Source organism: Diprion similis, chromosome 6 (genome assembly GCF_021155765.1).
Source record: "Diprion similis isolate iyDipSimi1 chromosome 6, iyDipSimi1.1, whole genome shotgun sequence".
In the NCBI taxonomy this organism is placed as follows: Eukaryota; Metazoa; Arthropoda; class Insecta; order Hymenoptera; family Diprionidae; genus Diprion; species Diprion similis.
The window spans coordinates 19,497,382-19,514,205 of NC_060110.1; the positions used below are offsets into that span (position 1 = coordinate 19,497,382).

Below are 16,824 nucleotides of genomic sequence, written 5' to 3' on the forward strand. Positions count from 1 at the left end.
ATGGACTTTCAATGACAAACCGTTAAATTATCATCAACCTGATGTAAATATTGTCAACAATAAAAGGGTCAGCTTTCTAAGCATTGACAGCGTAGCAGCAAGGCATGCTGGAGAATATAAGTGTACTGCAGCGAATGCAGCTGGATCTGACAGTCACACAGCCATCTTGTCCGTTAATGGTAGCATATAAATCCCAGCACTTTTGTAACTTGTTCGCACATGACAGTAGCACATTTCAGCATAGATTTCAGTAACAGTCCTGCAAATTTATACACCAAACTGATATGCTTTATAAACTAAATTTTATAATCATTGAGATGGGATGACATGTTTGTAGATTATATTTATTTCGCTTTGTTTTTTAATTATGCATATAGAAGTTACCGTAATTGTAGTTAATTTACTGCAGTTTTCAGTATCTTTCGTTTCTATATTATATGTTAAATGTTGCATAGAATGTGATCCTATTTCAAGTGCATTATTATTGATCAGTATACTCAAATGAAATGAAATGAAATCGATTCAAATTATATTGCTGAAAAATTGAAATTTATGCGGCTACCAAGTGCTTGATATGATCTATTAGACTTAAAAAATTTCCTCGCACCACCCAGTTCCTATAGTTAGTTCCATTCCCCCTATTGTTTAAGGATTTTTTCAAACTTCTAGTGGCACCACAGATAGGGTATTTCTCATTTGACAACGAAGCTGCAAACGCAGGAGATATGGCCACTGTTCAATGTGCCGTGACAAAAGGGGATTTACCAATAGAAATTACGTGGTCCTTAAATGGCCAGTCTATTGGAAACGATTACTTGGATATCGTTGTTAGTAGAAGTAGTAAGAGGGCTAGTACGTTAACAATTGATTCAGTGGCGGCAAGACATGCAGGCGAATATACCTGTTCGGCAAGCAATGCTGCTGGATTTGTTACACATTCAGCGACTCTTACCGTTAATGGTACACTTAAGGATTATGCACAATACATATCATGCACTAGCTTAAATTAGTGTGTATGATGCTTTTTATTTGAAGCTATATATATATCGGCAACATTTTCTTATAAGTTACGTTTTAACGATCATTTTTGAATGATTCATACTTGAGATGAGATGAAAATTTTAATTTTAGTTATATGGCTTCAAGTGAAACGTTTACATGAACCATTTCCATGTCAAAATCCTGCCGCACCTTACTGTCAAAAACGGGTAATGTGATTGATCCCTTTGACAATTTACAAACGAAATTAACCACTATATTTCAAGTGGTAATTTACTTGATCTGATCTTCAGTTTTATATGTATATTTCAGTTCCTCCTCAGATTGTTCCATTCGAAATATCAGACGAACCTTCAAATTGGGGTGATTCGATATCTGTCGTTTGTTCTATTGTAAAGGGGGATGCTCCAATTGAAATTTCATGGGCACTCAATGGTGATGTAATTGGAAATAACTATCCTGACATTACTATTACAACAAATAAGAAGAACAGTTTACTTAGCATTGATCCTGTAAAAGCAAAACATGCCGGAGAATATACTTGTACAGCATGGAATAGAGCAGGAGCTGCAAGTCATTCGGCAACACTAGCTGTGAACGGTACTTCCGACACAAATCTCAACGGAATGAAAAATACACTACTACCTTATCCAAAACTACATTCCTACACTAATCCCTAAGCACATCTACGCATACTGGAGTGCAGCTCAATTGACAGAGTTCAAGATGAACACGTTTTGAATAGGCAATTGATATTTCTTTCCGGTTGTTAGTTTCTCCACAGATAGGTCCCTTTGAAATTGCCGAAGAGGCTGTGAATTGGGGTGACTCTGTTTCTGCAGTTTGTACAATAGTTAAAGGAGATTCACCAGTTGATATTTATTGGGCAATAAATGGAGAACCTATTGGAGAAAATTATCGCGACGTATCTATCACAACGAATAAAAGAAACAGTCTTTTAAGTATCGACTCTGTGTCTGCTAGACACGCTGGTGAATATACCTGCACTGCTTCTAACAGAGCCGGGGCGACAAGTCACACATCTGTATTAGCAGTGAATGGTATTCCATTTCACATAATTCTAGTTGTTATGAAAATCATCCCGTCCTTCTGTGCCACACATCCCGTGACATGAACCTATCCACACACATAGGAGTTTTGGGATCTATTGGATGACGGATATCGAATATTAATGTGTTTTATGTTAACTTCAGTGTATTATTCGACTCCAATCACTACGTAATGTTTCTATCCAAGGAAAATTTCAGTTGCTCCACAGATTGCACCAATCACAGTAGCGGATGAACCAGTTAACTGGGGTGAATCCATCTCTGTAGTTTGCGTTATTCTAAAAGGCGATTTACCAATTGATATATCATGGGCTTTGAACGGTGAACCTATTGGACAGAATTATCCAGACATTAATATTGTGGCCACAACAAAAAGGAATAGTATTATGAGTATAGATTCCATCGCTGCACGACACGCCGGAGAATATACGTGTACTGCGTCAAATAAAGCTGGAGCTACAAGTCAATCTGCTACACTTGCTGTAAACGGTATTTCATGAAAGAAATGATCGCTCATTCATTTAATTTCCTTTACTCGAAAAAGTAAAAATCCTACCAACGCTCATAGTTCCTTTCTCATGATTGCTTATAGTGTTTGAAATCCTGCTATTTGAGCTAATTGTAAGTTAGCAGGGGGCTTAGGTGAGTTCACAGATAGCACAGGGTACTCCATCAACTACAAGAATTGAAAATTATCAAAAAGTATATGCACATGTTGATTCGATATCGACTTGATTACATATTTCTCTTCGTCAGTCGCTCCACAGATAGCACCATTCGTTATTAGTGAAGAACCAGCTAATTGGGGTGAAACTGTCACGGCAACCTGCACTGTGATAAAGGGAGATCATCCTGTCACGATCGAATGGAATCTTAAAGGAGAACCAATTAATTACAATTATCCAGACATATCAATTATTAACACTAGCAAGCGTGTTAGTGTGCTGACAATTGAAGCTGTATCAGCAAGTCATTCTGGAGAATATACTTGTACCGCAAGTAATGCTGCAGGGGGGACAAGCTACACTGCATTATTAGTTGTCAATGGTAGATTGTACCACATTCTTATCTGATTGTTGTATTGAAATTCATTTTCCTATCCCACATTTACTTGACGCTTGATCTACTATTCTCTGGAATTCTCTTATCAATGTTTTTACTTTCGATAGGTTCCAGTCTTCTTCACGGGTTTGACCTTTATTAACATTTCCAAGATGAATCCAGGGCGATATATTGTATGCTTTATACTCGGGGGTTTTGATTGAATTGAAACTGGAATATTAATCTCATTTTAGTTGCTCCGCAAATAGGCCCATTCTCAATCAGTGATGGTCCAGCAAATTGGGGTGATATGGTATCAGCTACTTGTTCCATAGTAAAGGGTGATTTTCCTGTAGAAATTGTTTGGCAATTTAATGGGAATCCTATTAATTTTGGTGATGATGATATTGTAATAACAAGAATCAACAGACACATGAGCGCTGTCAGCATAGAGTCAGTTGCAGCCAGACATGCAGGAGAATATACTTGTACTGCTATGAACAGAGCTGGAAACGTCAGTCATTCAACTACCCTGGCTGTTAATGGTATCCATAATCTTAAACGCATTGAATTTTTTTTTGCTTTGTGAGCACAATATCATACTAATGCACAATTCAGTAACATCAAAGCTTTTTTGCCTCCCTCGTTAATTATATGACCCATGTTTATTTTGATAGAAATTATTACTGCTGCATATTTGACGGCCATTATTATTGATTCATCGTTAGCATTCTATGAGTACTTTTGTTGTTGTTGACGTATTTAATTTTATCATTTCGTCAACGTAACAATGGTATTCACGTATCTGAGGTATTTGGCTCAAATTCGTCTCTCATAAAAACTGGACACTTTAGTTGCTCCCCAGATATTTCCGTTTTCTTTCGGTGACGAACCAACAAACTCAGGAGAAGCGATGTCAGTTACATGCTCTATTATGAAAGGAGACTTTCCTATGGATATCTCATGGGCACTAAATGGAGAACCTATAACTGCTGAACAATCGGACATAACTATTTCAAATAGCAAACGTGTTAGCTTGTTGGCGATCGATGCTGTAGCTGCAAGACATGCTGGGGAATATACTTGCACTGCATCAAATAAAGCAGGAGCTACAAGCCATTCTGCACTTCTGGCAGTCAACGGTAGATTTACACTGAAAATGAAGCATTTTCTGATTACCACAATAGTTGGATTTCAGCTTCAAATTTACTTCAATCCTACCTCTTTCCTTGATTCTCCCTGAGTGCAGTTCGTTGTTAGTTATCAGTGTTTATACAGGCGAGGTGCATAAACAGCATACATTGCACAAACTTTTCAAACTCTTATTGAACTCAGTCACAAGATGATTATTTTTTATGTTGGGAATAGATTTAGAAATAAAATCGTCTAAAAAATAAAATATCTTAGTTGCACCACAGATAGCACCATTTACAATCAGCGATGAACCAGCCAACTGGGGCGAAGCGGTTTCAGCCGTTTGCACGATTGTTAAAGGAGATTATCCCATTGAAATAAGTTGGGCATTTAATGGAGAGCGTATTACAAATAATCAACCAGATATTGTCATATCTAGCAGTAGCAAACGAGTTAGTCTACTGACCATTGATGCTGTAAATGCGGGACATGCTGGAGAATATACTTGTATTGCTTCAAATAAAGCTGGAGCAGTTAGTCATTCGTCAACGTTGGCTGTGAATGGTATTGATTGACACATCACATCTGGATGATCCTCATTCCTGTAAACTGGATGATCCTTGCTCATATTACCAAGATGATCCTTCTTTATTATTTTTTTTTTAACAATTTTTTTAATTATCTATTTAATCAGTTTTGCCACCTCAGTTGCATTCCTACTTTTTGATCCGTAACATTCCTCATTCAGTTAGCGATGATGGTACATTATTGTTTCGATTTCAAAATACGTTGTGAGATTTTGCAGGAAAATTATGGTATGAAAGTGAAAGGTTGATGTTTGTTTTGGTATGAAATATTTTTTACGTCCTTTCATTTGCAATTGGGTCTTTTAGTTGCTCCGCAGATAGCCTCATTTACAATTGGAGAGGAGCCTGCAAATTGGGGTGAACAAGTATCAGCAATGTGTAGTATTCTCAAAGGCGATTATCCTATTGAAATACAGTGGACTTTGAATGGAGAACCCATAAATCACCAAAATCATCCGGACATTTCAATTATGAAAACTAGCAAAAAAATTTCACTACTTAGTATTGATTCCGTTGCTGCGCATCACGCTGGCGAATATACTTGTATTGCAAGTAATATCGTGGGATCTACAAGTCATTCAGCCACTTTGGCAGTCAATGGTATAGTGGTATCGTTTACTATTTTTTTTCAGCTCCTTGGTGTATAGAAAAGTAGTGTCATAAAGTTATCGGCAATACATTTGCTTTTGTATTTATGCAATTTTTCACTGCCCCATATTCCTTGTCTCGAACGCTGTTTCTGAAAATCAGCTCATCCCTCCTTGAGTGATATGTCTTCATTACACAATACCGTATACATATATCGAGCTTGTAAACCGGTATGCAAATAGTTGTTAATTTCTCGTTTCAGTTTCGTTCCACTTACGAAAAAGCCAGAAAATTATCCAACTGAGTACATTCTCATAAGATTAAAAATCTTCTTAAGTTGCTCCACAGATAGGTCCATTTTCATTTGGTGATGAATCCATAAATGCCGGTGATATGGCATCTGTCCAATGTGCCGTCATCAAGGGTGACCTCCCGTTAGAAATTTCTTGGGCATTCAAGGGTCATCCAATAAGACCTGACCAGTTAGACATCGCAGTATCTAGTTCAGGAAAGCGACTGAAGCAACTGACCATCGAATCAGTTGCTGCAAGGCATGCAGGGGAGTATACTTGTATTGCATCGAATAAAGCAGGCTCGACATCACATTCGGCGACATTAGATGTCAACGGTATTTGGTTAATATTAGTAGGACAGTTGGTTTAGGTGTGTGTAGTTGACATAGTATATTGTGACTACAATGCTCATTGATCGAAATTTGTTGTTTTGGGTCATTTTAAAATTTTACATTTTTTCCAACCCCATGTCATATAATCCCTCTATTATTTGGCGCGATTTTTAACATGGTAGCATACGTTGTCTGCAGTTGCTCCACAGATTCAACCACTCATGTTTGCTGAAGATTTTGTAAATGCTGGCGATATGGTGACAATTCAATGCAGCGTAGCTAAAGGTGATCTTCCTATCCAAATAATTTGGACTCTGAACGATTTACCGTTGGATCCAACCGATTCAACGATAACTGCAACAATGTTCAACAGTAGAACTGGAATACTTACTGTTGAAACAGCCAGTGGACGACATGCTGGCAAATATGCCTGTCACGCATCTAATAAAGCAGGATCTGCGCAACGTTTTGCTAACTTGGCAGTAAATGGTACAAAAACAAATTTGTGTACAGCTACCGCCACAGTATTTTTGCTCTCTTTACGATATCTTCACGCATTCTGATAAGTTTCGAATTTATTTCTGTTCGGTGTAGTTTAACAACTTCGCATAAAACTTGCAACAGGCTCAGAAGACATCTTGTATGGTATAATTATTATCGTACTGTATCTTGCTGTTCTCCTTGAAATCATAGGATGATCCGACTGTGTAAACTCTACTTGAACAAATTTCACAAGCATCAATACCTGTCCTGTATCATTATATATTATATTAATCAGTTTTGTTCTCATTTAATTTCATGATATACAACCTTCTATATTTTTCATGTTCTGTAGGCTTCGTGGACGAAAATAATTCATGTGTAAACGTATCCATGGCTGTACAATTTATCCAAATATGCATCATCTTACACTCTTGTTAACTGATATTAGATTTGCAATAGCTCTTTCCAATCGTTTCGAAAATTTACGGTAATTTCTGGATCATCCTATACATTCCTGCTTCCCAGTTGCACCTCACATTGCACCTTTCACGGCTTCGGAGGATATAAACGCTGGAGATAATGTTCAACTGATTTGCAACGTGGCTAAGGGTGATCGTCCCTTGTCAATTTCTTGGAACTTTCATGGAGAGCAGTTGTCCAGTTCAGCAAGTGGAATATCAACAATGAAGATTAGCGGAGGAAGTGCCAGCCTATTGACGATTGAATCTGCTAAAGCAATGCATGCTGGAAATTATACGTGTACAGTATCGAATCCAGCTGGCACAGTGAGCTACACAACGACATTGAAAGTCAACGGTAGAGCAAGCACAGAAAAGTGGAACTGACACTTGACTAAAAAGTACTAACATTATTCGATAAGCTCAACTAAAAACAAAACTGATACGAGGGTTTTTGTTTCATGTGGATAATCTTGCCTTGGATAGAGGGGGATGAATGCTGTCGTACAAAAGATTAAGTTCATGTGATTAATCGATTCTTCTCCGTTTTAGAGCTCCCGGGATTCGTTAGGAACGTTAGGAATTCCATCCATCAAATTTGACTTAAAGCTTCGAATCTCGTTAGGTTTCGCAAATGAGTGGGTCTGGTGGATAATTTGTTGAGCAGATTTTATTTGTTTTACAGTAATCCCAAGATTGTTACCATTTACGTTTGGTGACGAACCGCTCAACTCTGGTCAAGTAGTGACAGTACCTTGTGCAGTAATAGAAGGCGATCAGCCTTTAAAACTGCGTTGGACGCTAAATGGGCATTCTATTTCACCGCATTCTGGAGTTTCCATTTTGGATCTTGGTGGACGAGGTGCTATATTGAGCATAGGATCTGTCCAAGCAACACACGCCGGGTCATACACTTGCATAGCAGAAAATTTTGCTGGACGACATGAATTATCAGCAGATCTAATTGTCAATGGTTTAAAAAATTATTTCAAAGGCTTCGAATATTCTTTCTGTTTTGTAGAGTATCGCATTTCTCATTGGTGATTTATTTTTCTTTTAGTTCATATTAATCCCGAATCCAACCGTCGTCATCCTTTTCCGAAAATACTACACAATATGCATTGCTGCTGAGGAGACAGTGTAACTTGAAGTGTTGGGCGTAGAAAATTAGGAAACGATTGAATAATTGAAACCAGCAGTCCATACTTAATTTCCTAAATTAGTGACACCTTGTGTTTTCTGCAGTTGCTCCCCATGTTCAACCATTCTCATTTGACGAGATGAATACCGGAGATCTTATAATAGTTCATTGTGCCGTGGTAAAAGGCGATTCACCAATCTCTGTGAGATGGTTTTTTGAGGGTCGCCACTTAGAGATAGGGGATGGCGTGCATATAACTCCAATGGGTGACAGAGTATCGGCTTTAACTATCCCAGCCGTGAGAGGAGAGCATGCTGGGGAGTATGCTTGTGTTGCCGATAATCCTGCTGGTCAAGCAAAGCATAGCGCTCATCTAAAAGTCAATGGTACACGGCCTCTGATCGTGTAGATTTGATCAGTGTTAAAATTCTTGTCTCTACAATTCATAGTACAGCAACTTTGAACTTTCTGTTCGCGTATTTAGTAAAATGTATCAAAGCTGACTGCCCAGTTTTGGTTCGGAGCATTGATAGATGCTTGGATTAATGTGTAGATTGAATATTCGTTCATTGAATTAATATCGTATAAAGTAAATATATGTAGCTTGGGATGCCCTTTTTCCAATCCTTCCAGTAATGTCCTATTATAAAAAATAAATGGAAATATTTCAAATGATAAGGCCAATGTCGTCTAGTTGGATTTTCTGTTCTCAATATTTTACTCTAGGTATTTAATCAGACGAATATTAAGTTTTTGTTACACATACCTACATAAATTATATTGCGATAGATCCAGTATCTTCAAAGTGTTGCTTTTTTAAGATCGTGTACTAGTGAAGGGAATCACGATAAGTAGGTGAAAAGAGATCAGGGCCTTGATTGACCAATACTTAATTGTTGCCACCTTTCAAAATTGCTCTTCGAAGTTGAATATTTAATCGAGGATCAATAACTTATTGGTCTTAAGAATGCGGATTTGATGACCCGTGACTTGGAGACACTAACCAGATTAAACGGAAACTGAAATTTCAATGGAATGGTGCAACTTGTCAATATTCAACGATATATTCCAGTATTACCTCGCATCAGCCCATTTGATTTTGGCGATCAACCAATTTATACTGGACAAGCAGCTCAAGTAGCTTGCATGGTGATGGTTGGAGACACACCAATAAATATGACATGGACATTTAATGGAGAACCATTATCTCAATTCATGGGATATGTAACAGGAATACTAGGACCAAGAACCAGTGTTTTGTTGATTGAAACTGTAACTTCAAAACATGGTGGAACGTACGCATGTATTGCAAGTAATCCATCAGGAAAGGCTATTCATGAAGCCACACTACAAGTCCATGGTTAGGAGAAAAGAAAAAAATACCACGAATGAGGATCAAATTGAATTGAGCTGCTCTTTAAGGATGTCGCTTTTGAATGAGTTGACGTTGACGTTGCTTTCTCTTGAGGATGATTCTGTTGTTATTCTTTTTGTGTTTGTATTGAAAAAAATTGAGTTATCATTGTCGGAATAATCGTTAATGAACAGGCATTCTGTTGCTTAATAGAGGGTCTGTAAGCCAAAAGCTGTTCACGATCATATGAAAATAAACTAACTGTCTTGATAATGGTTATGTCACGATGTCAAGATCATATACATTTGTGTATACCATTAGTTTATTAAAAAAGAACGTTATGTACTCATTATATTAATTGGTTGGTTATTCTTCCTGTGCAGAATTGGTTTTTAGTAATATTTTAAAGACTACTCAGATTTCAAAGTATTTTTTAAACGCACATTCATGTTTGTATACGTATTAATTGCCATCATGCGCTCTGTTATGCTTCAGACTCGATGGCTTGTTATCTGCCTGTGTGTATGTCATTTAAAAAGAATGGTTGAGTAAGGGCGTATTCTTCGATGCATCGTTAAATCCATCGTAGCGGTATCTGAGGAGGCAGCACTCTTCCTGAATTCTATCCTAAACCCTAGTAATCCATGATTGTGCTGCCGCTTGTTTCAGGATAGGCTTTCGGGTTGCGCTTCTTATCGTTCTGTCAAGAATTCCACTTCCCCTACCTACCCAAGCCTCTCACCTTTTCGTTTTGTATCATAATGCATGTTTCCTACTACTGACATCACAGTTCAGCATGCAACTGTCTTTGGTTCACCTTTTTTACTAGGCTCCTTCTGAGCAGACATCATTTATATTCAGTAGCTTATAGTTAATGTGTAGAGAGCGAGTTCTATTGAATGCATGGTTCAAATTATATCTCGTGCCTTGTCCATTGAGTCATTTGTTATCCTTGTTGTACTGTAAAATCAAAGAATTCAAACCAATGAGACATAAGTCAAGCAAGCAAAATACGTCCAGTTGAATCCATGTATCTAATATACATATTTAATATCAATTTTAGGAAACAATGAATATATCAAATGAAATTTGACATCTTCCATGTGATATCATTTTTTTGAGATATTTGCAGTCATTTAGATTCAATAATATCATATACATTTTTAATTTATTTGTGAAGGCATGAGGTAACTCGCTCTGTAGTTGATAGTAGCTAAAGGAACATTCAAATTAACGCGATATATTCTTCAGTGCCTCCTCGTTGGATTCTTGAACCAACCGATAAAGCATTCGCTCAAGGTTCAGATGCAAGAGTTGAGTGCAAAGCCGATGGTTTCCCCAGGCCCCAAGTAACATGGAAGCGGGCTGCTGGTATGAAATTGTTTTAATTGTTACATTGTTTCAACAACATTCAAAGCATTACGTCCTAGTGGAATCATTTTTATTACAAACATTGCAGGAGAAACTCCTGGCGATTATAAGGATTTGAAATTGAGCAATCCTGATATCAGTATTGAGGATGGCACTTTGTCAATAAATAATATTCAGAAAACGAATGAAGGTTATTACTTATGCGAAGCTGTTAATGGTATCGGAGCTGGGTTGTCTGCCGTCATTTTGATCTCAGTCCAAGGTACGAATTCATTTTAATATTTTCTGATGATTTTAGTTTTAGTGACTAGACGAGACACTTGAACATCATTCAATTGATATTGTCAAATTCCAGCACCACCCCAATTTGAGATTAAGTTACGCAATCAGACAGCTCGTCGAGGAGAACCTGCTGTATTACAATGTGAAGCGCAAGGTGAAAAACCAATTGGAATTTTATGGAATATGAATAACAAGAGACTAGACCCTAAAAGCGATGCTCGATACACAATTCGTGAAGAAATTTTGGCCAATGGAGTTTTGTCTGACTTGAGCATTAAAAGGACTGAACGAACTGATTCTGCATTGTTCACTTGCGTTGCCACAAATGCTTTTGGAAGCGATGATACAAGCATCAATATGATTGTACAAGGTGGGTATTATGATGAGATTTTAGTCATTCTTCAAAATGAATGAGTCAGCAATTTCAAAGTACAGTGTTTGTTTTCAAGAGATGGTGTATTTGAAAATTGTATTTCACATTTTCAGAGGTCCCTGAAGTTCCATATGGATTGAAAGTATTGGATAAATCCGGACGTTCAGTTCAGCTCTCTTGGGCAGCACCTTACGATGGCAATAGTCCTATTAAACGGTATCTTATTGAATATAAAATCAGCAAGGGATCTTGGGAAAATGATATCGATAAAGTCTTGGTACCTGGCTCTCAACAAAATGTAGCTGGTGTCTTCAATTTGAGACCTGCCACAACTTATCATTTACGAATCGTTGCTGAAAACGAAATCGGTGCTTCAGACCCTTCAGATACCGTGACTATTATTACTGCCGAAGAAGCTCCCTCAGGTCCACCAAGCTCAGTCAGAGTTGATGCCCTTGACCAACATACCTTGAAGGTAGATATTTTTTGCTCTTATTTCAAAGGGTAATACTCTAAACCTGTATCCTTAAACTGTCACGGTTGATATCATTGTAAAACGTATACACTACAGACTAACAATGTACACAATACAGTATTGACAGATGTTAAATAGAATACGAAAGTCAACAACTTCCAATTTTTTTTTTCAGGTGACATGGAAGCCACCTCCACGTGAAGATTGGAACGGTGAAATTCTTGGCTACTATGTTGGCTACAAGCTTTCGTCGGCTGACAAACCCTTCATGTTTGAAACTGTTGAATTTTCCAAGGAAGATGGCAAGGAACACCATTTACAGATAATGAATTTGAAAACGTATACTCAATACAGCGTGGTTGTACAAGCATTCAACAAAGTTGGAGCTGGACCTATGAGTGAAGAACGCAGACAGCACACGGCTGAAGGAGTCCCTGAGCAACCACCTCATGACACTACTTGCACGACATTGACTGCGCAAACTGTTAGAGTTTCATGGGTATCTCCTCCTCTGAGTGCAGCTAACGGTGTAATCACTGGATACAAGGTATGCTATTGTTATTGTGATAAATATATTTGCAAGTAATGTTGTGTGTAAAAACATGGTGTGTGTAAATATTTTTCAAATGGATATTTCAAACCATTTTGTCTTTCCATAGGTAATCTATGGACCCTCTGACTCCTGGTATGATGAAAACTCCAAGGATACTAAGATAACATCATCCAGTGAAACTATCTTGCACGGATTAAAGAAATATACAAACTACAGCATGCACGTTCTCGCTTTCACGTCAGGAGGAGATGGTGTTAAATCTGCACCCATTCACTGCCAAACTGAACAAGATGGTGAGTAGATTTTTGAACTTCATTAACAATTTTCGGGAAACGAAGAATGAAAATATTCCTATCAAAAGTATAACATGTAAATTACTTTATTCTAATCGAAATATTCATTTTTTTTTGTCAATAGTTCCGGAAGCACCAGTTGCCATCAAAGCCCTAGTAATGTCTGCCGAGTCAATTCTCGTTTCGTGGCGCCCACCAAGTCAGCCAAATGGTGTAATCTCCCAATATACCGTCTATGCTAAAGCCGAAAATCGTGAGGAACCAACCACCCAGAAAGTTTTGCCAAATCAATTAACTCATGAAGCTACTGGTTTAGACAAACAATATAGATACGATTTTTGGGTTACTGCTAGTACGAATATAGGCGAAGGTCAAGCATCTAAGATTGTCACACTGTCTCCAAGCACCCGTGGTGAGTCTTGTCTTATAGTAAATCAGTATGATTGACCATTCCCAAATTTATGAATATTATTCAAAATGTGGAACCTGATAAATAAACATAATTTCTTATTCGGTTTAAGTACCTGCAAAAATCGCTTCATTCGACGATAAGTTTACTGCAACGTACAAGGAAGATGTTAAGCTGCCCTGCCTTGCCGTTGGTGTCCCTGCTCCTGAAGTAACATGGAAAGTACGCGGAGCTACCTTGGAACCCAGCGACAGATTGAGACAATTACCGGAAGGATTCCTTTTTATAAAAGAAGTGGACAGAGCCGATGCTGGAGAATATGCTTGTTACGTCGAAAATTCATTTGGCCATGACACTGTAACTCATCAGCTAGTTGTTCATGGTATAAAAAGCTCAAAATAATACATTTAATAGGTCAATACTGCACCCCAGAGTAAAAGATATATATGATATTATTAAATCTTGTATTTTTCAGCTCCTCCTCATTCTCCACAAGTCACGCTAACAGCAACCACTACAAACTCATTGACAATGAAGCTCAGACCTCATCCCACAGATAACGCTCCGCTTCAAGGATACACTATTCACTACAAACCAGAATTTGGAGAGTTGAAAACGGTCCAAGTTAGCTCGACGGCACAAAAATATACTCTAGAAAATCTGTGGTGTGGTTCAAGATATCAAATCTATGTCACAGCTTATAACGGGTTAGTTCTTCTGATTTAACTACTAATATCTTTCATACTGTTATTATATGTTTCCAATATTCACAAATTTCTCATTTTCAGTATTGGAACTGGAGATCGGTCAGATATTTTGAACACACGAACTAAGGGTTCAAAACCAATAATACCTGAGGCTGCAAGATTCATTGAAGTGTCGACGAACAGTATCACACTGCATCTGAGTGCTTGGTCCGATGGAGGGTGTCCTATGTTGTACTTTGTTGTTGAACACAAGAAGAAGTAAGATGATCAATTGATTCCCTTAGTAGTCTCTGGAGAATAAATAGACAGAAACTTCATAGTCAAACCCTGTAACGTAATGGATGTAACTAAGTATTCTGTAGTGGTTATCATCAGTTCTTTTTTTGTATTTGCTGTAGGCTTCAGCAGGAATGGAATCAAGTTTCCAACAACGTGAAACCAGGCGGTAATTTCGTTGTCTTGGATCTAGATCCTGCAAGTTGGTATCATCTGCGTGTAACTGCACACAATGATGCTGGATTTGCTGTTGCTGAATACGAATTCGCTACTCTTACCGTGACTGGTGGTGCGTCATCATTTTTATTCACGATTATAAACACATGTGTAATTCTATGGACAAAGAAAGACCCAGATCCTTACCAATGAGCTACAAATCACTTTCTCTTTCATTAAGTTCATGTACATTCTGTTATGGTTATATGATAAAACATAACGTGACCTTCATTTCGTATTTCTGTTGGTTTTATATCGTTTGGTCGATTCAGTAATGGGTCGGTGCTCTGGTGGCTGGATGTAATTTGAAATATCGAGAAAAAGAGAAATTACTTTTTTGTTCCAGGCACCATTGCCCCGGCCCGCGAACTCCCTGATGTTAATGGTGGTGTTAGTGATGAGGATCCAATGAAAATACTGATGGCAAACTTAAACCTGGTTGTACCGGTTGTTGCTGCTATTTTGGTCATAATTGTTGCTGTTATCGTGATTTGTGTGCTTAAAGGCAAAGGGCATGGCAATGATAAGGGTTAGTGAAGAATTTATTATCTTATCTTAAAACAGGCACAATTGCACCACCTGTCCGAGACACTGGAACAGAGAATACGGATGTCCGGAGGTATTTCCCATGGCTGCCTAGCTGGCTGGATGTCAACGTTGTTGTTCCTGTCGCAGCGACTGTTGTCGTCATTATTGTTGGAATAGTTGTCATTTGTGTTGCACTGTCCAGAAGAACTCGTGGGCCTGAACAAACACGGCTCCGAGGTATCTCATCAGCCGACGAGAAATATTACGAGGGACAATGTATACAATTTTATTTATTATTATTCACACACACTATACATTTAAAAATAGAAATACGATCGCTGTCCCTCGTGTCTTATGTCCGTAACAACTAATCAATTTATGGCAATGTGCTATAACAATATTCCTATTTATCTTCGTATATAGCGAGGGACAGCTATTTTGCAACTTTGAAATACCTATATTTTTTATGCTTTATATATGTGAAACATATCATTCAAAAGGGGGCCATTATCATATACTTGCACACTGAAATCATTCAACAGTTACTTTTACCATTATTTTAAAATTTATAGAGAAGTATTAAACGAACAATTATTCCTGTTGATGCGGATCATGAGTAAACTGAACAAAGTGCATCAACATACTAATGTTTGATGTACCGTATTGTAACTTCAGTATTGCAAAAAAACTCGGCCAATACTTTGAATTCATCGTTTCTTCCAACTATCTTAAATTTGTAAAATAGTTCTGTCAAGCGAAAAAAGATTTATAAATAATTAATAAGAAAAAGCATAAAAACAGTAAAATTTTCAAGTGTTACGTGTGTCTAGAGATTAGTTTTAGAATTATTTTTCGTTTTTGTATATTGGTTTGATTTTTCAGATGATGTTGTGTATCAACAAACTGGAGTTGTTGGCGCTACTTTGGATAAACGCAGGCCAGACCTTCGAGATGAACTTGGTTACATTGCTCCACCAAACCGAAAACTTCCACCTGTTCCTGGCTCGAATTATAATACTTGTGACCGTATCAAGCGAGGTACAGTGATAAGTAAGCCAGAACTGCCAACACTTTGACTAATAACTTCATCTAGGTGTTGTTGCGTCGGCACGACAATTCATTTTTTAAAACACGACTATTGGGTGTCACCTGTTAAACGGCGCATGTATCGTCATATTTCTATGATTATTGGTTAATGCTTTTTATCATTTGCTTTACCCCGAGGTTATTATTGCTATTTCGAAGCACACTCTAATTTAATTTAATTTCAAGCTTCAAGCACTCTGCGTACCAAGTATGATCAAGACGTTTTAAAAAAAGTTACTTTCGGAAATGGGTAAAATGAGTTGATAGAAAACTACCTTCCTCTTTGTTTCTGGCATTATGTACTCTTGCGATTAACTTATATCACAAAGTATATGATGCGTTTTATATAGTTGTTAGATTCTATTTCGAAATGTCAATGTATTAATCTGATAAATAGTTGTTACTTATCAAAGATGAAACCTGTATACGTATGAGCAAAGCATACAGACATCGAAAATAAGTTTAATCAAAGTGCTTGGTAGGCAAAAGTGGTAGAACATCTTTGTAGCATTTGTTTGACAGGTGGGACAGGCTCTTTAAGGAGCCATTCAACTTGGGATCCAAGAAGAAATATGTACGAAGAATTGACTCATTGTGCGCCAAATAGAAGATGCCCACCACCTCCCCATATGGGCAGTGCTGAAGGGCTCTCGCATAGAGGTTGGTAATTATGAAACATACACTTCGCCTGTCATCATTCATTCATTCATTCATTTACAATACAATGCACATTACGTTTGGTATTGATTCGTGATTTTCACATTTATTTCGAAAT

General features: G+C 37.6%; 1 protein-coding gene across 7 annotated transcripts in view; it reads left to right on the forward strand.

Moving 5' to 3' along the window:
- Nucleotides 1-16,824, forward strand: part of LOC124406742 (Down syndrome cell adhesion molecule-like protein Dscam2) — a 69,512-nt gene that overhangs the window by 48,426 nt on the left and 4,262 nt on the right. For 4 of the 7 annotated variants that reach the window (XM_046882310.1, XM_046882312.1, XM_046882311.1 and 1 more), the window contains 14 exons: nucleotides 10,732-10,851; nucleotides 10,940-11,113; nucleotides 11,207-11,503; nucleotides 11,620-11,981; nucleotides 12,157-12,528; nucleotides 12,641-12,827; nucleotides 12,952-13,239; nucleotides 13,349-13,618; nucleotides 13,712-13,943; nucleotides 14,025-14,201; nucleotides 14,342-14,508; nucleotides 15,000-15,239; nucleotides 15,846-16,013; nucleotides 16,572-16,709. In XM_046882310.1, coding sequence (XP_046738266.1) covers nucleotides 10,732-10,851; nucleotides 10,940-11,113; nucleotides 11,207-11,503; nucleotides 11,620-11,981; nucleotides 12,157-12,528; nucleotides 12,641-12,827; nucleotides 12,952-13,239; nucleotides 13,349-13,618; nucleotides 13,712-13,943; nucleotides 14,025-14,201; nucleotides 14,342-14,508; nucleotides 15,000-15,239; nucleotides 15,846-16,013; nucleotides 16,572-16,709 — 3,192 coding nt within the window. Of the gene's footprint in view, nucleotides 1-1,311; nucleotides 1,600-1,772; nucleotides 2,061-2,267; nucleotides 2,559-5,756; nucleotides 6,048-10,731; nucleotides 10,852-10,939; nucleotides 11,114-11,206; nucleotides 11,504-11,619; nucleotides 11,982-12,156; nucleotides 12,529-12,640; nucleotides 12,828-12,951; nucleotides 13,240-13,348; nucleotides 13,619-13,711; nucleotides 13,944-14,024; nucleotides 14,202-14,341; nucleotides 14,509-14,999; nucleotides 15,240-15,845; nucleotides 16,014-16,571; nucleotides 16,710-16,824 lie in introns of all 7 variants that reach the window. The other 3 variants (XM_046882309.1, XM_046882314.1, XM_046882313.1) reach the window with 3 other exon arrangements.